Genomic DNA, 25,129 nt, shown 5'->3' with positions numbered 1-25,129 from the left:
CTACACGCTTTTGGGGTTGTAGCACAGCATGTTGAGCTGCAGGTTCTCATCCCAGTGCCTGAGGATGATGAAGAGCTGGTTGGCGGCCGCCTTGACGGAGGCCAGGTCGCGGGCCTCGGGGACGCTCTGGTCGCCGAGCCACATGCTGGCCTTGGCGGCCACCAGCTCCCACTCGATGAAGTAGCTGGCCGAGCTGTGCTCCAGCCAGGCCAGGGCCACTGCAGTGGCCCACACCATGCTCTCCAGCGACAGCCCCCTCGCCTCAGGCGCCCCCGCCCGCTCCGCCTCGGAGCCGTGGCCGCTGTCCATCAGCGAGGGGTCGGGCGAGTGAGGAGGCTCCTTGGAGGAGGAGGAGGAGGAGGAGGAGGAGGAGGGGCGGGCGAGGAAGGGGGAGCCAGCGTCCACGCGGGGGCTGTGTGGGCTTCTGGGGCTCCGCGGGCTCCGAGCTGAGGGGCTGTGTGGGCTTCTGGGGCTCCACGGGCTCCGAGCTGAGGGGCTGTGGCTGCTGATGCTCAGCTCGGCGTCTGGCTTCGTCTCGGGGTCCGGAGAGGGCTGGACGCCGCCGCTGTTGCTGCCTGCGTCGTCCCGCCGGCTGCTGGAGTGGGAGAGGTGCGGCAGGCTGTTGCGGTGGCTACTAAAAGGGGACGTCCACTTCAGCTTGTTCATGGGCACGCCGATGGCCTCACACAGAGCGCTGTCCAGCGCAAAGGCCCCACAGGCTAACTGCAAGGATACCTGCCATGAGCACAAAGAGTATGAAGTAAACACAAAGGCTGGAATTGGACTGTGAGTCTACTAAGCCATATATATGTATATGGCTTAGTAGACTCACAGTCCAATTTATATATATAAGCAATGTTATCTACTGAAATCCTCTGGTATCCTGAGCACTTTGTGCTTGAAAAGTGCTATATAAATACATATTATTATTATTATTATTATCCACTGCTATTATACTGATTGGTGACTGACTGGTGGTATTGATTCATGTAGACGTTTACTATTCAATTGAGTTCAATAGAGTAAACTATCATCACAATGAAGTTCACAAGAAAAGATCATTATCAGACTCTGCGGTCAAGTAATCAATCGCTAGCTCACAGTCTAGGGTAATGGTTTCAGGACATTTACAAAGGAAGAGATCTTTAATAGTTTTCTTCTCAATTGCTTGTTCTTGTTTTTTCTTGACATAGACGTCAGGGCTAAGAATAGAAAAGAGAATGGCCTTAGTTGCAGAAATACACTAGCAGGGGCGGTTTGTACTGCATGTTGTTAGAATATCAAAGGAAAGAGTCAAAAGGGCTGAGACACAAAGCCTCTTTGCAGAAATAATCACCAGCGCACATAATTAGTCTCAATAGAAGGTAAATTACAAAAAAATATCTTGAATGTGGTCTTCAGATCTTAGACAAAGTGACGTATTTGAAAGTGGAGTGTTTGACAGTTTAAAAAAGTTCACAAAGTTGACTCTCACTTTTATGTTTTGCAACAAACATCAAGTAAATGTGGAACATAAGTGTTCAGTGGTGAATGTGACGTCTTTCTCTCACATAGTCTCTCTGTGTGACGTTTGTTTTTGTAGTGACCCACCAGAGGTATGTAGTCTTTGCTGTCATTGTCACTGTCCCCCGCTGACTCACTGGTCTTGCTTTGACTCCGGCTCATGAAACCCCGCGCTGCCTTGGTCAGGAGTCGTGTCCTTGTGAGACTCAGCCTAAGGGGGAGACGCAGACTTCACACACACAGTCTAAAAACACCACGGTCATGTGAACAGAGCCAAGGCTACGATTAAACCAGGTCTGGTGGATCAGTCAGACCGACGCTATTCTGAGTCACGGAAGTAAGAAGAAAAGCCCTGTACTTGTAAGCTTTACTAACAGCCCTCAATTCAAACCCAATATAGAGCAGATCCAGGCAGTTGTGCAGTGAATAGCCACTGGTGACATTGTGTGACCCTCAGGTTGATGGCATCCACACGCAGCCTGCGGTGGAGAAAAGCGACCCACACGGAGCCTTTCAGGGACAGCCAGACAAAGATGTGAAAGGGAATCTAAGGAGCCATTACACACACACACTGCATGAAGCCAGATGCCAGGTGCCAGACATACAACAGGGAGGCAGGTGTATGTTGCAGAGGGAGGAGACTGAGAGGAATTCCACACACTTTTTCTTGAGAGGCTGACCTTATAAAACCACCTCAGTCTAGGTCTTTTGACACTATTCTCTGCTCTCTAGCAAGTACAGTAATGTGTATAAACAAGAGCCTACAAATGAGGTTGATGTGATGTGATTTAAATGTGATGGTTGATGTGATGTGATTTAAAGAATTTGCTATATACAATGTATCAATATTATTGTGTGCATGTATGTCTATGTCTGTACAGTATGTGCAGGTTTGAATCTGTGAGGACTTTGATGACCTTCTCTACTACAACCCCAAATCAGAAAAAGTTGGGACGTTGTGTAAAATGTAAATAAAAACCGAATGTGAAAATCTACATATCTCAAAAACCCATGTTTAGCTGCAAAAAGGACGTAGACAACATATAAAATGTTGAAAATGACAAGTTTGATTATTTCATGGAAAATATATGTTCATTTTAATTTGCCAGTAACATGTTTCAAAAAAACGTGTGTGTATGTGTGTGTGTGTGTGAGAGAGGGGGGGGAGTGTATGTATATTTATATCTGTGTGTGTGTGTGTGTGTGTGTGTGTGTGTGTGTGCGTGCGTGTGTGTGTGTGTGTGTGTGTCCTGATTGTTCATGTCTCCCTCACCCACCTGGCGGAGAAGAGGCTCTCCACGGATCTCTGCGAGTGCTCCGAGGTCACAGATGGACTCCTCTGAGAGGCTGAAAGGGAGACGAGAGACCCAGCAGGTTACACCTCCATTCATGCCCAGCCTATTCAGCCCACAACACTTACCCAGCACACAGAGCAGGGTAGACCGGGGACAAAGCACGTGTGTGGCCTTTAATGTTCATGTCATCTTCACATGTGAATGCCATGTGTTCAGTCAGTAGGATTGTTTATTTTTCAAACATTCAACATCAGTAGTAATTCACTGGGCCACAACTGTGATGGAGATTGGGTGTTGGCTGGAGAATATACGTCACCGTCTGTGAATCTGTACGTTTCCCATCCAGATGTTGACGATGGAGTTCCGCAGGGGGAGGGGCCATCATCAGGGACTACAAAAACACACGCAGGAATACAGCTGAGTGGTAACACTAGAGACAACAGTCTGACAAGACAATAACTGCCGACACGTAGGACCATGGTGTTATTAATGCACAATGCAAGCAAACCAAGCAACAATGAGCAACATCAGGATCATTTAAGGGACCCCCTAAAAAGCACTGAACATCTTCATGGTATATATATCTATATATACTGTATGTATGACTGGCTTTGCTCATTGATCTCTGCTATGCTAGTTGCATAATGTTTGTCACAATATGCAAGTGTACTGCCGCTGGCTCTGCACAGAATGCTTTATTTCCGAGCTCATTTGGATAATGTACTATACCTCTGCCACTGTTATTTTAATCTGAAGGGTTGCTGTCTCAACATTTTTATAACTGCCTTTTAATGACATTGTTCTCTCAACCCCGGCATAAAACACAGAAGAGCAAGTAGCTGCACACTCAAGAGATTGCTGTTAACTCCGTGACACTGTTGACATTTAGCTATGAAACATTACATATGACTTCACAGCGGGATTAAAGAATGCCTCAGCTCACACACTCTGACAAAGCCAGTCAGGAAATGAGAATGAAAAGTATATTGCCAATGTGTCACCTTATTTTTCATAATGTGTAATTTCTGTGAATGCTGCATTTGGAAAGATACAATAACTAATGATGAGGTTGCGCTGGGGATTTCCAAGATGAAACAAAGGACAGGGCCAAATTGGACACTGAAAAAATGCAATTTGGTTCTTTTGTGAATATTGTACAAACAATAGTACAAACAGTCTCCTTCATCCAGGTTCAAAAAACAAGTAAAGAGACACCTCATGGCTGATTGCACTGAATCCTAGTATGTACTACTGAATTTTACTTTTGTTTACTCATTTATTCTTTTCCCTTTTTGTCATCTTATCTTTTGTTGTTGTTGTTGTCTGTTTTTGTGTGTTGATGGTTTTGTTATTTATTCTTTTCCTGTCTTTCTTTTGTTTGTTTTCATATCTGTTGTCTTGTATGTTGATGTTTTGTTTGTTATATGTTGTGTGTGGACCCCAGGAAGAGTAGCTGATGTTTTCTGCATCAGCTAATGGGGATCCAAATAAATCATCATCAAATCATCATCATCCATCATTCACTAATGTACTGTCTGTGCCCTCCCAAAAAGAACATGAAGATGAAATTGCTTGATAGTGCTTGCCATTTAATGACTGTTCTGAGTAAGCCTTGATTTCAAGGTCACCTGTCGTTGGTGTTTTTGTGATTCTGCACTTAAGTGTAGGCTGACTGACTATGACTCGGTAGAGGGACAGAAGTACTGGCCCTCAATTTAGTGGCTATCCCCAAAGCACCATGTCTAACCAACATCCCCATAGACCAACATGTTGTTTCAAACACTGAACATCTATTAAAGAAGACCATGTTGGATGGTTTAATAATAACTCCCTACTTGTAGCCTGTAAGCCATCCTCAGCTTCTGACATGCAGCCTGACTGAGAGCGTCCCAGTCCAATGGAGTAGGCCCGCTTTTTCCTGCTTCCCGAGCGCGAGCTTGTCTGGGATCCTTTCTTTGAGTCCTCCCCTGAAAACATCCAGTGGATATACAAACATTATCTGTGTTCTGTCTGTGTAAACAAAGAGGCTCACACACAGCTGGAAAAGCTTAAGCAAGGCATCACCATATTAGTGGGGGAACAACAGCACTTTTTTAATCTCTGTGTGGTCTCTTTGATGTGTTTCTAATGTTCCGCAAAGCACTGTGATCTTGGCAGGCTGTGTAGTGCAAACACAATTGTATGACTCACCCACATTCAGGTACTCAATGGAGGTCGGTAAATATTCATTAGTATCCAGGTCTATGGGAACAAATGCTGTGAATTTGCTTAGGATGTTGCAGGCTTTGCTCGTGTGGATTGCATACAGCTGGTATCTGCGGCCAGACCCTGTGAGATCAGATCAACACCATCACCACCACTTTACAGAAATGCTACTAAAGATCAGCCAATGTGTGTTCATCTCAACAAGGGAAACAATGAGACTAGCGAGCGTAGCCTGTGCTGAGCCCATTACAAATGTCCTCACCGTGTTCAATCTCACACTCTCTCTCCGCCATCTGCTCAAAGTCCTGGATGATGGAGTGGGCCGCCAGGTGATGGAACGTCTCATTCCAGAGCTCCTCGTGAACTTTCTCTTCTCGCTCGCGACCTTGCAGGTACTGCTCGATGTCAAAGGTCACTTCCCACTTGACCTCTTTCCCGCACAGTAGCCCGGACACCACCGCCTTGCAGTCCCCCTGGCCGCGACTGGCCGCGCTGACCGCGGGCACGTGGGGATCCTGCGGGGTCTCCGCCTCACACAGCTGGTGTGCATACCCATCTAAATGAGCACCGAGGAAAAACAACACAGCGTCAGACACAGCTACAGTACGGGCTTAATGTGCACAGATGGCCGTGAACCACAGAGTGCATTTAAATTGGTCTGTCTGGCACCATTATCTGACGTGTCTGAGACTCTAAATGAGATTTTCCATTACTGGGGACCTGCTGAGGATGCAGTTAAGGCTTCACGACTTCACAGAAAACAAAGCGTGTTGGATAACGTCGGTTTTCTACCCCTTACTGTTTGTTCTCACACTCTGACACAGGGAAGTACTGTAGGCTAGTAGTTTGATGATCAAAAGAAATAAATGCCCAGGCCAAACTAGTGGGCCCACAGTCCATGCTGATGGCATATTTATTCCAGTGCATGAAATCATCAGTGCCAGACAGTCATCTGCAACTGCTGTGCTGTGCTGTGCTGTGCCTGACTGACCTCCCTCTCCAGTGCTGCCCACAGAGGGGCTCTCCGAGGAGGACCTGGATCCGTTCTCCAGGGCAGAGACCTGCGCTGAGGCTGGCACTGAGGCTGGCGCTGGGCTGCGGGCCATTGGCTGGGGTCTGCCACAGGGCTGGGCCAGGTCCGGCTCTGCTAGCTCCTCCTCCTCCTCCTGCTCCTGCTGCTGCTGCTGCAGTAATGAGGAGCGATCACCTCCAGCAGTGTGGCCCCTGGAGGCTGCGGCACACAGACTAGCCAGCTGTGGCTGGAGAGGAACACATGCAATTTAGACAAGATACAGGAGGTACATTCACTCACACACACACACACACATACTCGCGCACACACGCACGCACGCACACACACACACACACACACACACACACACACACACACACACACACACACACACACAGACACCGCCCCCAACACACACACACACATACTCGCGCACGCACGCACACACACACACACACACACACACACACACACACATACACAGACACCGCCCCCAACACACACACACACATACTCGCGCACGCACGCGCACACACACACACACACACACACACACACACACACACACACATACACAGACACAGACACCGCCCCCAACACACACACACACATACTCGCGCACGCACACACACACACACACAGACACCGCCCTCAACACACACACACACACACACACTCGTGCGCACACACACACACATACACAGACACCGCCCCCCCCTCCCCCAACACACATACACAGATTTATAGTCTCATGATGGCCTTTTTCACTTTATACTTGTCAGTTGACAAAAAGCATAAATGCATAAAGTGCTATATATTTACTCAAATACGTGTTTTAATAAATGTACATCTCACTGGAGACCTTCATACTGTATGTCCTTCATACATCCAGAGATAAAAGGAACTTGTTCTCTCCAGTTCAGCTTCCTTAATTCTGAAGGCTTATTTATTTGACATTTCCCTCTGATTCACCCCAATCTCTGTGTCTCTGGGGTAAAGCCATTGAGATGAATACTAGTTTGATTGCAGCTATTGGATTTGTCTCTTTGTGGGAGATTCACTTCAGGCTCCCTTACACGCGGGTGACAAGGCTCATTACGTGAGACGTGAAAGATATCCATAAATATGGACTTGGATTGTTCTCGCTGGCTACCTCAGAAAACGATGCTAATAAGGACTGAGACGAGGAGATGGGCATGAGCTTGCCTTTTAGTTAGCCAGAGCACACTGGGTATTTATTATATATATTGGCCCTCTCCTCAGCCAAAATGCAGGAAATGATTGCACCAGTCATTAAGAGCTGCACATCAAAAGACTGAGTGCCTATTTCTATCACCCCATTGTCTGTTTGCTGCCATGGCGATGCACATGCTAGTGCCATTTTTGACAGGTCTTAATGTATTTTTTTTCTGACTGACTAACCAGGGAGCATTTGAATAATGACAAACGTGTCCTTGCATTTAGAGATCTCATCACTGCACTGCACTCATCAGCGTACATGCAACCTGATCCTTTGTGAGGAAGGTGTCCCTCCCTGACAGCTCATTTTGGATTAGCTATTTGAGGTACTGCACAGCGGGAAAGAGAGGGATCAAGATTGGTTTTATAATTCTGTTAGACCGAAACAACATACCACACCATAAAATTAGATTGCCATCTAAATTGAAATAGGTGTTTGCTGGTTGTGATTGCAATAATGCAGTAATATACTGACTATTTTAGGAACTTGGTGAAGAGCACACAATGCTGTTTAATTTCCAGTCTACACTTCTCTTTTACCCTAGTTACAGATGGATATAGATGTTGATGGCATTAGGGAGTTAAAGGTGACAACTGCTAATTTCAATGATTTTAGGATTTAGAAGATTTTATGTCACACTGAGGTTTACACCACATCTCTTGCACGTTGTATGATGGACAAAGTGCTGTTTTCTGGTTCTATCAGATCAATCCTGCATATGTAGGCTAATCAGGGTTCTAAATTAACACCCGCCAACCCGCATTAAAATTCATTTTGGCGGGTGTTAATAAAAAATTACTAGCCAGTTGGGCTGGTGATGCATGAGGCATTACGTGCTCTCGGTCATATATCCCCCCTGGCAGTAGGCCTACGTCCAACATTTCCCATGACCACTGTGCCGTAATGCTACGTGATACGCCCATTGACTACGCGCAGATTGGAGTGAAACCAGCGCGAGAGACTGGAACGAACGGAGCGTCTACCAGAAAACTCAAGGAATTAGAAAAACGAACGTTGCCAGAGCAGGGAGCATAGACTGAACGAGGAGGGAGTTAGCCAGTTAAAAAGTAAAAAGTAAATAACACATGTAGGCCTATAACACAAATACATAACACTTTACGAAATATTAACGCATTGTGTTTACCTAGCCCATTTCCTTTGTGGGAGGCTGATGTCATGTAGCGGAGGCCGCAAAACCTGAAGCAGCTAGAGATCGTTTATTTTATTGTCTATAGCTGAAGATGGAGAGGAACGTGAGAAGCTTGTATTCATTATCAGTTTTAAAAAGTTGCCTGATCAGTGATCACCACCACCACACGCATCACGCACTGTGCGTAGAGACCAATATTTTACATTACATTTACATTTAGCAGACACTTCTTGACCAAAGTGACTTAAACATATGTCAGCCGGGAATTGAACCGACAACTTTCAGGCTACTGCATGCTAGCCCAGCTCCTTAACCACTACACTACCACCACCCCAGTATTAAGCCAATAAATAGTAGGCCTAGCTGGACTGCAAACTGTTTTTTACTCTTGTTAGAGAAAGTATACAATGTAAACATGCACCAACAGCATGTTACATAAAGATGATACTTTTCAGGTCCTCTTTATAAAGATCCAACTTGAACGTAGGCCATATGCTACTGAATTTAATTGAGAACGCGTCTGAGCACACCTGAGAGGGAGAGAAAACCTTTTTATTAAGTTAAGATTAAACTAAATGCGGCGGTGGTTGGGACAGACTTATGGGGGCGAGAAGAGGAATGGAGCAGGGGATGAGGATATCGACAGAGAAATAGATATAGATAGTATATCCATGCCAACAATGTTAATAAAAATCAAATGCATTCAGTGACACTCATCTCATAAACTCATAATTCTCTTATTTTCACCGGGAAAACAAATTGGCTAGTAGAAATTCTGATTGGCTAGTAGCTTTAGAAAGTTACCAGCCACATTGGCTGGTGATCAAAAAAGTTAATTTAGAACCCTGTATGTAATCTAGTCAAATTGTTATAATACATATTTCTTGGTTTTAGCATGTATTTTACTTCAATCATTAGACTTGCTGGCAGTTATGATAAGTGTGGGTATTCACAGGGTTAACGGACCTGATAGTCTAATTTCCACTGAGCTCCATGGTCAGGGTTTGTCGGATGAATCAGTTCCTGGATTTTGGCTCTTCTTAGCGGGTTCTTCCCCACCACAGAGCTTGGGTCGCTGGGGGTGTACACCCGCTTCGCTGGGTTGTAATTTGTTATCTGGTTTGTGCTGTAGGCCCGTCGTCTTGGTGACGTTTGTGGGTCCATTCCTGTTCGGACACAAAACCCAGTCAATCCAGATGTCCAGAACATCCATGACTGATATAGACAATAATAATAAGCATTCACTGTAGTTTTCATTGGCTCTCAGTATCACATTTCAGCGGCATGTCACAGCTGTTCAAAGCTGTTGACTCCCAGCAATGGCATTACTGTGTAAAAAAAACGCATCCTTCAAAGACAGTGTGCACAGCGTTACCCATGAAGTCGTGCTCAGTGGCGAGTGCACTGCTCTCAGACATGGTGTCCTGGTAACCATCAAACAGGACCCCGGTATGCATGTCCCTCTGTGCGGCTGGACATTCTGAGGCACTCCTGGCTGGGTCCTCCTCTTGGGAGTGGTAGAACACAGAGCTGGCGGATTCGTTGGAGCGCATCATGCTGTAGCGCCTGCGCTTATCCTGATGGAGAGAGGAGGTCACCAAAGTCCTTAAGATGTCCCTCTTTATCAAGTTAAACAAGGGAAAGTCGAACTAATCAGACCAGTAAAAACCTGCAGTACTAAAGGATTGTTTGGGCCCTATGAGACAGTCGTGGTTAAATAAAAAATCTAATTTCACCAGACTCCTTACAGTTTCTTAACAATTAAATGTTTCTTTCACACCAAGTGCCCCAAGAACACAGAGCTGGTTATTAATGTGCAGACTGCCATCACTGAGAAAAGCATTTCAGAATATTGTGATTTCTCCCTCTCTGCACTCACAGACTTGGGGTTGGGATGGTAGCGGGTCGTGTCACAGACGGCACAGTAGCCAATGAGACGGTCTCCTGGGAAGAGGTAGGTGTTTCCCACTGGGGAGAGAAGCACCTCCTTGGTCTCAGGAAACAGCCACTCGATGGAGATGTCACTGAGCACTGGGGTCATGGACTTCTTTAGGATCTTGATCATCTGAAGGAATTAATTGGAGGCAACAATTAATCATGGTTAATTAATTAAGGCTATGCATATATGTATGTGTATGTGTATGTATATTGTGTATTGAGCAAGTGTATGTGTATGTGTACAGTATGTGTATGTATATGTGTGTATGTGTATGTTTGCTTATGTATAATCACAAGGACATCCATACAACCTTTTCCTTATTTAATATCCTCTTGGAAAAAAGATGCATGCATTATTCTGTTATTTTTGTATTGCTGATTTATTCATCATTCTCTTGTGAATGTAAATGTTTAATAAAAAGAATGAATGCTAATTGCATATCACACTGACAGGCCACAATTTACAACCTCCTGGTAATTGCCTTACTGCAACATTCAGAATAAGTGAATGTGGAAGCGAAGGATAAACATGTGGGTGCAAATGAGAACCTTGGGCTGCAATCTCTCTCCTTCGGCAAAAAACTCTGCTATCCCTTTGGATACTGTGGCCAGTCCTTGCACCAGTCTTCTGCAGGCACTCTGCCCAATTCCAAAGGTGTAGCACCTGTCAAGGCAAGATAACCATTAATGCCTCAGAATTAGCAATGATAAGCCATTCTCGTTGGGGCAATTGCATATTGTGTCTGCTGGATTTCACTATTAATGTAATGTAATTTGTAGTATGGATTATCACAAGTCAATATCCTTCAATATTACAGTTAATTGAGGTCTCTCATGTGGTTCATCATATTGCATTACTGTGTCAGTTAGATCCTCTGTGGCTTTTTTTGTCTCAGAGGAATTTTCCAGTACAGGGGGAGCTAGCAGACAATCACAGTGCTAGTGTGATTACTTTTTATACAGGTTTGATGAAGGTAACCATGCAATTAAGAGAAAGACTGATCTTTCAGATTCAGTTCCCATATACACTGTTGCCTTGAGGTTTTGCCTTTTTTTGGGTTGGCACTAGGCACTAGGGGTGAGACTTTCTCTTATGTACACTAGTGTAGACCCTTTCAACAATAAAAACAAAAACAATGCTTGAACGTTCTATTTGGTTCCCAATCTACTTCCTCTGCATTAAGATAACATATGGAATGTTAAAACTAGGGATGTAACGATTACCGGTATAATGATAAACCGCGATAAAAATGTTGACGATAACAATTACCGTTTTCTTTTGAAATATCATAATTATCACGGTTGATTACCACGGTGTTGAAACCGTGTGTTTAATCCTTCCCAGCAGTCCCCTGTACAGTTAGCCGTTCCAGAGTAATCCACTTTTGAATTTGCAGTACATTTGACATGCATGGATGTCTCCAAATTTGGGCTTTAAGTTTTACAATGTGTTTAAATTGTTCCACATGATTTCATAACGGGCCAAATACAAAATAAAGGTTACAAATATCGCCTAGATATCGGTAAATCAGAGGACAGCTGACTAAGAGTTTGTGAAAGTAGATCACAAAATGCTAAGCATGCATCTAGGCTATTTGAGTTTCTTAAAGCTGAACTGTGCTTAAATTGTTCAATACATGATTTCATAAAAGGGCAAATATAAAATAAATGTTAAATATATCCTAGATATCTGTAAATATTAGATGATCAGATGATTTGCAGTTCTATGTAATATGTCATGTTTCATGTTTTTGTAATGTTTCATACAGTGATGCAGGTCTACTGCAGTGAATAGGCTATACAACTTTGATAATTTTTATAGCCTATGTGGCCTTTGTGCCCTCCACCAAATATGCCCAACTGAAGGCCAAGTGGCCTTGCCCCCAGAATGGTGAAATTCCAAGCCTGGTCTCACTCATTGGATCCAAATAACAGTAATAGCAACCTCCAAGTCATGGTAGGGTAAAGTTAAACGATAAGCACATAGCCAATTAAACATGAAAAACTGAACGGGACACTTTTTGAAACTATTTCAGCTTGTGTAGGCCTATCAGTGCTTTCTGAACATATTGAACACACTTTTAAAAATACCGTGATAATACCGAAAACCGTGATAATTTTGGTCACTATAACCGTGAGGTTAAATTTTCATACCGTTACATCCCTAGTTAAAACGGAAGCCTTGTGGGGCCAACTATGATGCTGATAATGGAACTCTCTTGAAAGGGTCTATATTTAGAAAACACAGGGTAAAATAACCTCAGTCAAATCTGTGAGAGGTCTTCTTCATTTTCTGCATGGAATGTTTACATGATAGAAAATTGTATCATCCTCTGCAGACTCATTCATTTCTTTTTGACCTACAATCCTACAAAATAATGCCTGCCAGCTCAATATCTGCCAGCTCAATATCTTTACTGGGCCATAGACTATAGCACCAATAACCTATAACTGACAGTGTCCATTCAGACAGTCTGATGGAGATGTAGCCCCATAATGTGTCATTAGTGTGTGTTGTGATGACTGAACAGTCTTTAATGGCCTGAGTTGCGTGAGTGGTGGGTGTACCTGGTGAAGCGTGCATGGCGGCGGACCAGGTCGATGACCCTGCCGGTGTTGCTGACCGCTCCGTCGGTGAGGAGGAAGATCAGCCGTGGGTGGCCCCGGTGCATGGGCTGCCGCAGGATCCAGCTGAGAGGTGCTAAGAGGTTGGTGCCGCCCATGTCAGCCCGGATCTTGCTGATGTGCTCACAAGCCATGGCCAGGTTGTCCTGTGCCATAATGAAATACAATTGCCATCCCTATTCAATCTGTACACAGCTGAAGAGGGTATGCATTGCATTTTGAAGGTATTTCTTCCTTTTGGTCTTCCTTAGACATTCTGACCACTGATTCTTAAAAGAGTCCTTCAGCAATTACAAAACAATGTATGAGCAGAACTATGACAGTCTCTTTTTTCAATCATGCAATTTCGCAAGGATTCCCTGTAAGGTTTTAATATTTCCTTATTTACAATATATATGTAAAAAAAAAACTAAAAGATATAGAATTTCTGCATTAGTTGAAATTGCATTTATTATCAAAATTACAGCAATTTTAAACAATTTTCGAGAATTCAACTAAGTCACTTTTGGCCACAATAATCCCAACAAACCCTAAAACGAGCTTGATGGGACTGATGTGAAGAGAAATCAGCCCACATCACAGCTCTGGTGTCTGTTTTGGCCTCCTACCTCATCATAGGGCTGACTGGTGGTAAAGAGTGTTTTGAATGAGGAGCCAAAGCCGACGATATTGAACAAGCAGGCTGGGAAGAGACTCTTCAGAATCACCACCATGACATCCTGTGGGGACATTGAAAAGCTTTTATGCTGCTGAGGACACTCAGAATCGTTGGCAAAAAAGTGGTCACAATATTAGACGGAGTAGGTTGACAGAGTAAAAGGACAGCTAGGAAACAGAGGTGGAAAGCGGTCAGCCTGGAAAGGTCAGAGGAGCTATAAAAATAAAAGCTCAAGCTGAAATCCATGTTGGAGTGCTGATGTTCATCAGTGACCTTTTACTTATGAATGTGTGTTTGAGAGGATATTCTCATTGGGCTCTTGCAGAATTGATTGTACTAACACCAGGTGCTTCCACCAGGGTAATTACACATCAAACATCTTCCTGCAGGGGCTAAAGGGGAATGTAGAAATGCATTCATAAATGTTAATGGAGCAAAAAATGGTCCAGATATAATAATACAGTTATAGATATTAGATCTGATGGCAAAACAGGTACTTCAATCCAGGCTTGTGCAAAATTCCAGAATTGAATTGAAACTGGCTCTTAAATTCCAATTCAATTATTGAATTTCACTTGCATTTCAATTGAGGTAGCAAACAGGAAGCAGAATTGCAATTCGAATGTTGCACAACCCTGCTTCAATCTGATCAACTTACTCTTACTCTTGCATTCAAATTTGGCCAGGATTACAGCATTTCTTTAAAAATTACATTTATATTCCCCTTTGATTCAGAGGCCTGAATGTAGCTCAGCATTGATGTGTGACATTCTCTCCAGTCATTTCAAGCCATTCAAGATCAAGTAATTTCTCTGGGATGTGAGCGAGCCGGGAGACTGATATTATCATTAGCATGACCTAGGACTTCAGCAGCCTGGCACGGCAATGTCACGAGTGCTGCGTCTTCCATCTGATGTGGAGGTGAGTCATCGGCCGGCAGCGTGGCGTGGTGCGGTGCGGTGTGGTGTGGTGCGTCACCCGCTCATCAGCGGGCCGCTCAGCATGCGCTTGGCATTCACACAGAGGCTCCAGACCAGCTGCTGAATTCAAGCTCTGTTTTCACTTCCCGCTAAGTAGAGCTTGTGAAAACACGGCTGTGTTATACCAGCGGGTTCAATCCTCGGCTTGCTTGGCACAGATACAATTTAAGTAGTAAAAATGGGGAGCTGCAAATGTGTGCTGCTGAAGTGCTCCTGTATCAGCAGTCGCGATGCCTTGATGACTTCAGTGTATACACCTCTTCAGCACACAGGGTGCTCACGTAGAATGTGGACACTCATAGCAGCAGTTCTAACTGACCTGTTCTAAGTAACCTAACTGTCAACCATCATATTTATGTTGAATAGCCTATTGACCCCTGACTGACTAGAGGTTTATGTACATGACTAGACAGCAAACAGTAGTACATAATGCTGAAAAGTCCAGAGCAACTCCTCGTCTCATGCCTCCCAGCCCCAAAACCCTAAATCTCCCTCCACAACACTACCGTAAATAACTACTGTAACTAAATATATACATACGTAGTAGACATCTCTCTCCACAACACTACCGTAACTAACTAACTAAATACATACATACATTGTAGACATCTCTCTCCACAACACTACCGTAAATAACTACTGTAACTAAATATATATACAGACATCTCTCTCCACAACACTACCATAAATAACTAACCAAATACATACATACATAGTAGACATCTCTCTCCACAACACTACCGTAAATAACTAACTAAATACATTCATTCGTAGTAGACATCTCTCTCCACAACACTACCGTAAATAACTAACTAAATACATTCATTCGTAGTAGACATCTCTCTCCACAACACTACCTACTGTAACTAAATACACATTCGTAGTAGACATCTCTCTCCACAACACTATCGTAAACAACTAAATACACATAGGTAGTAGACATCTCTCTCCACAACACTACCGAAATAACTAACTAAATACATTCATTCGTAGTAGACATCTCTCTCCACAACACTACCGTAAATAACTAACTAAATACATACATACGTAGAACTAAATACATACATACGTAGTAGACATCTCTCTTCACAACACTACTGTAAATAACTAACTAAATACATACAGTAGACATCTCTCTCCACAACACTACCGTAAATAACTAACTAAATACATACAGTACATACGTAGTAGACATCTCTCTCCACAACACTACCGTAAATAACTAACTATATACATACATACGTAGGCCTAGTAGACATCTCTCTCCACAACACTACCGTAAATAACTAACTAAATACATACATACGTAGGCCTAGTAGACATCTCTCTCCACAACACTACCGTAAATAACTACTGTAACTAAATATATATATACAGACATCTCTCTCCACAACACTACCATAAATAACTAACCAAATACATACATACGTAGTAGACATCTCTCTCCACAACACTACCGTAAATAACTACTGTAACTAAATACATACATACATAGTAGACATCTCTCTCCACAACACTACCGTAAATAACTAACTAAATACATTCATTCGTAGTAGACATCTCTCTCCACAACACTACCGTAAATAACTAACTAAATACATTCATTCGTAGTATACATCTCTCTCCACAACGCTACCTACTGTAACTAAATACACATTCGTAGTAGACATCTCTCTCCACAACACTATCATAAATAATTAAATACACATATGTAGTAGACATCTCTCTCCACAACACTACCGAAATAACTAACTAAATACATACATACGTAGAACTAAATACATACATACGTAGTAGACATCTCTCTCCACAACACTACTGTAAATAACTAACTAAATACATACATACATAGTAGACATCTCTCTCCACAACACTACCGTAAATAACTAACTAAATACATACATACGTAGTAGACATCTCTCTCCACAACACTACCGTAAATAACTAACTAAATACATACATACGTAGTAGACATCTCTCTCCACAACACTACCGTAAATAACTAACTAAATACATACATACATACGTAGTAGACATCTCTCTCCACAACACTACCGTAAATAACTAACTAAATACATACATACGTAGTAGACATCTCTCTCCACAACACTACCGTAAATAACTAACTAAATACATACGTACGTAGTAGACATCTCTCTCCACAACACTACCGTAAATAACTAACTAAATACATACATACATACGTAGTAGACATCTCTCTCCACAACACTACCGTAAATAACTAACTAAATACATACATACGTAGTAGACATCTCTCTCCACAACACTACCGTAAATAACTAACTAAATACATACGTACGTAGTAGACATCTCTCTCCACAACACTACCGTAAATAACTAACTAAATACATACATACGTAGTAGACCTCTCTCTCCACAACACTACCGTAAATAACTAAATACATACATACGTAGTAAACATCTCTCTCCACAACACTATCGTAAATAACTAACTAAATACATACATACATACATAGTAGACATCTCATTACTCACTTTCACACAGCTGATGTTCATCCCACTCATGCTGCCGCTGCGGTCGATCAGGAAGATGAACTCGCCCTGTGGGCTCATGTGCTCGGAGGTCATGGCCTTGAGGTCAGGACAGAGGTTCAGCATCACCACTGGGTTGTGGAGGATGTCTTTGTGGAGCCTCTTGCGCAGGATCTCCACCTACCAAATGGGACGAGGGAAGCAGAGCGCTGAGGAGAGTTGAGGGAGGACCCTCACGGCCATCACATCACAAAGTCCCCTGCACTGGGCTTGACCCATGAGGCCAAGAGAGAAACACCATGTGCACATATCCTCAGGAACACACACAACTGTACTGTGTGTGGGTAGAATAGTATCAGCATGCTGTATTCAATGACTCTTCAAATGCATACGCAATGAATAATTCTGTTGCTACCTTTTTCATCATAGTCCCTACTTGCTACTCTCCCTGTGTAGAGTACAGAGGACTCCATGGTTGCAGGCACTGTTGCATGTGTTGTGTCAAGGTGAAGACTTACTGAAGGGACTAATTACATTAAATTAAATTCATTCAATAAAAATATTCTGTTCTGGATATCCGCAATATGAAAGATCTTACATAACTTTACCATAATGATTATAAAATTGTTGATAAAATTGTTGAGAGAAGCGTCTGCCAAAATGGCAAAATGTGATGACACACATGACAATGGAATTGTTCACATCCATCCCATATTATATCAAAAAGGGTTGTGTAACTGAATATTCATAAAGCGAGTCTCACTCACACATTGTAAAATCTCAAAAGACCTGTAGAAAGCTGTGAGAAATAGCACTTAAAAGCCCCTTATGGGAACACCCTGTTTCAATCCCACTTGATACGTCAAATCATTTTCCCAAGGCAATCAGTAAACTTGAGGAAAGGCACTTAACCTATGTTCAACTGCAGTGTGGATATAAGTACCTACCAGCGGGTTGAGGAGCTGCGGTGGTTGCCATAGAAACCCTGTTTTATCGGTAATCATTGTGGGGTTGAATGTTGTGTGCCTCCCGTTGAGGTATGCTGGTGACTTATCAATCTCATTGCATCTATTGATGTGCATTTAAGAGGTAAAATACATCACAACCTCTGTATTGCCAGGTTGTTATTGAATGCTATTCCAAAAGCATTAGTAAGTTTGCACCACCTAAGCAAGTCTACTCAAGTAGTAGCCTATGCAGTATGAGTAGCCTACGCCACAGTATATTACTTCACTTTCATAGATCTAAAACAAATTGTAGATCTAAGATCTAAAACATAAAGATCTAAAACAAATTGTAAACTGATTACTTTACATAGGCTACATCTGCAGCTGGCATATTCATATTCATGTGTGTTGGGGAATGCTAAAGAATATGCCTCTACTCATATACTGTATAGCATTGGTTCCCAAAGACTGGGTCGTGACCCACGGGTGGGTCGCAGGAGATTTTATTTGGGTCGCCAGCACAATTTAAAATTCGGAATTAACGGTGTTATATCCATTTGTCTGCAACGCAACGTAGCCTACAACATCTCTCTTTAGATGAACAGGACAGGAACAGCTTACTATGTTGAAGAGTGACAATTGTGTAGCATGCAAGAATATCCCCTAATAGCTTTGAAAATATTTAACATTGTTTCATTTGTAATTGAGATTGCAGAGTTGTGGGAAACTGAGTTTGTGTATTACCAATTCCTGTAATAGTAGTGGTAGTAGGCCAGACCTAGGCGCTATAGATATGGCACTGTAGAATGGTTGGGGGGGGGGGGGGGGTGAGAACCTGTGGCCTAAAACAATATTGGTGGTTGCATGTTAGTTCTGAAGTGAAATGGGTCGCGATGGTCTGTCATTTTTAAAAAGTGGGTCCCAAGAAAAACACTGCTGTATAGGCCCCAGGATTATTTACATTAGCATAAATGCGTGGGTGGGTGTATGTACGGTGTGTGCGTGTGTGTGTGTGCATGTGCGTGTGTGTGTGTGTATTCTTGTATGCGTGGGCGGCAGCTCACTTTTTTCTCATCACTTGCATCCTTCTTGGTCCCCTTGATGAAGTCGCTTCTGCTGCGCAGGTACTCGTCGTACTCCTCCACCATCATGTCGCCGCTCTCCACCAGCACGTGGGGCACATGGGGCTCTGCAGACAAGCAGCAGGGGGACAATAGACCAGTTTCACAGTGTCCAGGTGTCCGGCCTCATTGATGTTAATGATACCTTAATTGGCAGGGTAAAACGCCTTCCTGTTTCTGTCTTTCCTGTGGACTTTTCTTTTGCGGTCTATGTGACAGTGCTCTTCCACAGGAAGTTGATTTACACAGTGGCCCCATCTTGTGAAATGGGCTAATTCACATGATTCAGACACTCTGTGTGGCCAGAGCAGCCCATGGCCTGCCCAACTGCAGCAAGGGCATCAACATGGAGAGATGCAGACAGACAGACAGACAGACAGACAGGCAGGTAGTGGTGCTGTCGTTCATCTTCAGTTCATCTTCAGTTTACCTGCTTCAGTTCATCTAAGATCTTTGCAGTGGGTTGATGCCCAGGGGTAATCACAGGGATTAGTTGGCTCACGGCTGTCTTAAAATGTGAGTATATGACTGCAAGTCCAGCGACTCGCTCACTGGAGTGATTTTAAAGAAGTGCTGTTTCATTATTCCTCTGAGATCTCAAAAAAGCCTGTTCACTCTCTTCCCACTCTGCTAAAACTCAAGTGCCCACCATTTGTCCCTCTCCCTTCACATTCTTCCCTCTGCCTCACTCTCTCATTCCCTCGTTCCTCCCTCCCTCCCTCTACTTGTAAACGTGACGTCTGATTAAGCACGGCAATCACTACTCGACACTCACCAGGGGGAAATATGACTGACCACATGCAAATGCGGAGCCGCAGCACTGCGCGCAGTCAATCAATTCCACTACAGTGGCGCCGGCTCCCTCTCGGGGCGCACTGACCGCCCTCCCTGATGAGGCCGAGACCTCTGCGCTGCGTTGCCGCAGATCCCCCCAGCCTATTGAATTGCGCTGCATTGTTGCTCGCGGTCTTTCTTAGCAATGAGGCGCCCCTCACTGCCTGCACAATGAGGATGCCAAGATTAATTTCGGTATCTAAGAGCCGCTGGCCCACACACACAGGTTATTGTAAGTGAGCAGGTGGGAGAGAGAAAGCAGAAATCGGCATAGGCAGAGAATCTGAAGACAGAGAGAGAGAGAAAGAGAGAGAAAGAGAGAGAAAAGGCAAGAAAGAATTGAAGAAGGGAGAGATAAAGACTGAACAACAGACAGCATGGCACAGAGGTGAGGCGGCCAGAGATATAGAGATAGGTGGGCTGGGGGGAAGGCCAGAGATATAGAGATAGGTGGGCTGGGGGGAAGGTCAGAGATATAGAGATAGGTGGGCTGGGGGGAAGGCCAGAGATATAGAGATAGGTGGGCTGGGGGGAAGGCCAGAGATATAGAGATAGGTGGGCTGGGGGGAAGGCCAGAGATATAGAGATAGGTGGGCTGGGGGGAAGGCCCGAGATATAGAGATAGGTCAGCCCAGAGATATAGAGATAGGTGGGCTGGGGGGAAGGCCAGAGATATAGAGATAGGTGGGCTGGGGGGAAGGCTTCTAGGTTGCACTGGAGAGGAAAGTGAGGGCAGACAGACTCCGAAATCTTATCAGCCCATGCTGAGAGGGAGACAGCTGGAGGTAGAATGCATCAATGGCCACTAAGGAAACGGAGCTGCAATAGCAACTGATCTAATAAGCTTTCTACACTCTGCACAAGTAAATGAAAGCTGTCAAGGCTATATTGGTATGGCTTGAGAATGCTTTGTTGGCTGTCCCTATTGTTTTTCAATGATACACAAACTCCACTGTGCATGCGTGCGTGCGTGCGTGCGTGCGTGCGTGTGTGTGTGTGTGCGTGTGTGCGTGCGTGCGTGTCTGTGTTGGACTGTTTGTGTTGTGTATAAGTGTGTAATACACACCACTGGGATAGATGAGTATTTCCACAGGCCAGTCATAGGTGTACTTGTCTGCCAGGGTGACCACTATGTTGGTGGCAGAGCGGGCACACGGGTCGGCATCTGCCCGGATGGCATGGGACGGGCTCTCCACACCTGCACAAAGAAAGCTCTAAAGCATCTACAATAAGCAGCACCAGCACGGGTTACTCCACTCACAAGGGTACGAGTACCTCCATGTGACACAAAGAGGCCTTTTCAGTTTTTAACAATGTCTACAAATGTAGGAATGGAGGTTCAAATACAATATACATTAATACAATGCATTTGAATGTATAAACAAATTTGTATTATATTCTAACTCGATTAATTTCAAATACAACAGTAACCATATGCATTCCAAATACCCTACATGTATTCTCAATTAGACAATCTCCTCTGACCTGCAAGCAGGTACGGGCTTCTGATCTCCAGCTGGAAGTTGAAGTCGTAGTCGATAGAGTTGATGGACTCATCCTCCAGCAACCAGGCCAAACACAGCTGACCACTCCCTGGTACCTGGTCATGAGGACCCAGGGCACAGTGGTGTCTCTCTCTCCTGCACAGGGATCATCATACTGCTCAGAGAGGCCATTTCTCCTGTTAGTAGGCTGGCATCAATATTTCATTTATATCGGGCTATAGGGGTTTTCAACTTGTGGTCCGTGGCCCGCTGGTGCAGGCATTGCTGGTGGTCCCTGACCATACATTCAATAATGTACTCTCACTGTGTGAATCACTATTTTTGATTCAGCAGGTTGCTTCCGTAGTCAGAAAGGTGGTCTCTGGGTCACAAACAGTTGAAAACCCCTGGTTTGCAGGAGGAAGTCTCTTATCAAGAGGAATTTACCAACAAATCAGTGATGTATCCATACATGCATACACACAGACATACACACATAGAATTTGTAAAGGTGACTTTTTAACGCAGGCAACACGACAGTCCTGATAATGTCAGTGAACAGTATTACACGGCAGTTGCTGCAGTTACCTTCTACTTGTGCCAGGGGAGAATGCTTGCTCCTCTTTCACCGAGCGCTCGACCCTGGGGGTGCACACAGGCGGAGACGTGACCCTGATGCCCCCGCCGGGCAGCGTGGACAGCTCAGAGGAGGTGCTGACCAGAACGCTCACCGTCTCCAGAGGCGGAATGACCCCCAGGTTCACCACCAGCACCGTTCTCTCCAGGTCCTCCTCCATAACAACGTGTCCTGTGGAAGCATACAATTACGACACGACAAATGAACCCTTCCCCTTCAGAAATAAGCTTTGGTCTGAGGGGTGGTTCACAGGGAAAGCGAGAGAGAGAGACATCCTCACCGCTTCCACTGGGCAGAGCTCCGTTGGCTGAAGAGCAGCAATCAAAGTAACAGTCATCAATCTTCGTTTTGTCTTTGATCTGCACGGTTATGATTTGAGAGGAGATCATTGCTTCAAAGCCAACAACCGTTGAGCATTCCTCGAGTGGATAAATGAAGATTCCTGCATAGATGAAGGCTTGAGTTGACATTAAAAGAATTCAGCCCTTAAATGCATGCACAAAAAAATGAATATTGTAATATATATAATCAATGCATTAATCAACATTAAACAAACATTTAACCAAGATCCATGACCAATGCTAAAATGTTAAATCAGCATAAATCGCATCCATTCAGCATCTCTTTACCATAATTAACAATGACATCAGAAATAGCTAACAGCATGTGCTGTGGCTAATGCCTTGAGCTGCATTTTCACCTAAATATAATAACTAGTATTTCATGGAACCTTGTGTGTAACCACGACCATGACAAACAATTAGAAACGCATGTTGTTTAAGGGATTCAGTACATTCCCACGACAGATTCATCTCACCTGAAACTGCATATGCTGAAGAGATTAACATTGCCTTTTAGACAGCTGATATACCAGCCCCAGCCAGGGATTTGGAGGGCTGATTAATATGATAATGAGGCATCTAATTTATATGCTCAAAATTATATTTGTGACCACAAGGCCCATATGGACACTAATCATCATTAGTGAATGTCTTCCCAAAAGAAATACATGGCAAATGTAGCACAATCTACAGATGTCAGAAATGTATTTTATTTTCTGGGTTGACGATTTCTTAAGCCAAGGCAGAGATTACCCAAAGGTTGGGGATATCGGCACAAAAGGCTCAGTCATCATGATAGCTTTTACAGCGGGTGTCAGGAGATATTGTGAAGCTGTCAGCCAAGCTGATGGTTATGGCTGCTGAAAACCCTGCGAGGGACCTGCCTTATGAGATACTCTTGGTTCAGATCTGAGGATAAAATGCCTAGATGGGTTATCTTTAGAGGTTTATATAAGGATATGTCAGTGACCTCTATTGTAGGAAAAAGAGTCTTGTCTTGCATTAAATTTAAGATGCTACATCCCAAATCACATGAATATGATGGTGTCTCTCACCCTCGATGGGGTGGTCGTCCATGTTGTCATAGGTCAGCGAGGCCGTCATGGCCAGAGTGTAGCCCCTGATGCAGGAGCTGACGTCTGAGACGCTGAGGGGCAGGGCCTTCCATTTCTCTTTGTTGATTAGTCCTGGCATGCTGCAACTTTTACACCTGGGCGTCTTTACGCATATCCACAAAACACACACACATTTCATCATGATCCCCCCACTGAAACACACAACATACCCCCTACCCACACACACACACAGGTACACCCCCCACACACACCCCATTACTCTCCACACACACATACCAACAACCCCCTCACCATTTCACCCCCCCCCCCTCCACACACACCAATTCACCATCCCCCTCCCACACACCCCATTACCCCCCCCCCCCACACACACACACACACACACACACACACTATACCTTTTTAAATACTACTTTTTAGTTTATTCTTTAAAGTTGAACTGGCTCTTGAGCACAATAATTTCATTACTTACAATTCCTTTTATGAGTACAGTACATGACAATAAACTACTTGAACTTGAACTTGAAGATACAAACATAGATATTAATGCCATGCAACATCAACATGGAAACAGAAGAAATAGGGAAAGTCCACTTGAACTGAGAAAGCCCTGTAGTTGTCTTTGAATGGTTTAAATTGTCACTGAGAATTGAATCAGGCATTGATTTTCTCAACTCTCAATTTCTTCAGCAGCTTCAGCCGATTTAATTTTTAGTTGTCACAAGAATCAATGACAATAAAACACGTGGCTCAGACCAAAAGACAGGACAGATCCATACCGGACTTCAAATGGACCATCTGTTTTCCAGAGACAAGAGTCAAAGAACACAGATCAGAATGTGTGTGCCACAGGTCATGTTTCAGAATATCTGGTGCAAACAGTTCCTGTCTCTTCCTTCCACTCCCAGTTTCACCATCAAAGGCAAACGGACAGATCAAAAGGAGCATTGGGGAGTGGTCCGTGCACTGTTTGTTACACGTGGCTATGCAGATGTTGTTCAGGAGAGTTGCCGCTGCTGTGGTGCTCCAGAGGAATCATATCAACCACGTTCAAACCCTCTCTCAAGCTCACCAGTTTCCTGACCATGCAAGCACTTGCTGAGAAGTGAATGTAGCTGTTGCTTGACACCCTAACTCAACTCTAAAGAAACTGACACGGCACAAATGGAGATACATCGCTGAGATTTCCTAAACCAGTGAAAGATGGCATGGACAGAAATCTTCCACAAAGCTCCTCTGTGACTAAACCCTGTTAGCCTCCCTTCATGATAGATTTCCCCTCAGTCTTATCTCCTCCTAGATTACATGAGGCTGTTCTTATAACTCCCTGTGGACAAAGAGGAGGTATCTGGGAGGGAAGTGGCTGATGGTATCACTGTTCTCCAGCAAAGGCATTAATCCAAACTTGCAAGGGCTCTGTGGGCTCTGAGGGCACTAACAGGGGGGAGACTGAGAGGCTTTCTCTTCATTGAGGTCTTGCTTTGGTAGTATCTTGTCGCCAGCTGAGGAGGAAAAGGTCAGACAGGCTCCCCCTACACAGTGTCTACACTGCCATCATGTGTCCTGAGC

General features: G+C 44.1%; 1 protein-coding gene across 1 annotated transcript; it reads right to left on the bottom strand.

Moving 5' to 3' along the window:
• Window positions 1-23,678, bottom strand: vwa5b1 (von Willebrand factor A domain containing 5B1). The gene is made up of 22 exons (XM_076276293.1): window positions 23,540-23,678; window positions 22,424-22,585; window positions 22,095-22,314; window positions 21,508-21,662; window positions 21,089-21,220; window positions 19,132-19,256; window positions 17,124-17,300; window positions 13,577-13,687; window positions 12,912-13,114; window positions 10,893-11,007; window positions 10,285-10,470; window positions 9,781-9,982; window positions 9,372-9,571; window positions 5,995-6,262; window positions 5,266-5,559; window positions 4,989-5,126; window positions 4,634-4,765; window positions 3,115-3,189; window positions 2,781-2,850; window positions 1,591-1,714; window positions 564-735; window positions 1-446 (listed from the first exon to the last, which is right to left on the bottom strand). The coding sequence occupies exons 1-22, from the start codon at window positions 23,676-23,678 to the stop codon at window positions 1-3; spliced, it is 3,846 nt and encodes a 1,281-aa protein (XP_076132408.1).
• Between the last annotated feature and the right edge of the window lie 1,451 nt (window positions 23,679-25,129).

Source organism: Alosa pseudoharengus, unplaced genomic scaffold (assembly GCF_046254945.1).
Source record: "Alosa pseudoharengus isolate Yale_2024_CS ecotype anadromous, Long Island Sound unplaced genomic scaffold, YU_APseudo_1.1 YU_APseudo_1.1_scf_9, whole genome shotgun sequence".
NCBI lineage: Eukaryota > Metazoa > Chordata > Actinopteri > Clupeiformes > Clupeidae > Alosa > Alosa pseudoharengus.
This window is presented reverse-complemented; position numbering and strand designations above follow the sequence as displayed.

Coding starts and splice junctions, on each gene's coding strand:
- vwa5b1 (XM_076276293.1), bottom strand. CDS start 23,678: ATGCCAGGACTAATCAACAAAGAGAAATGGAAGGCCCTGCCCCTCAGC. Junction 11,008..12,911: donor CGCCATGCACGCTTCACCAG/GTACACCCACCA, acceptor TTGCCTTGACAG/GTGCTACACCTTTGGAATTG. Junction 5,127..5,265: donor AGAGTGTGAGATTGAACACG/GTGAGGACATTT, acceptor CTGATCTCACAG/GGTCTGGCCGCAGATACCAG.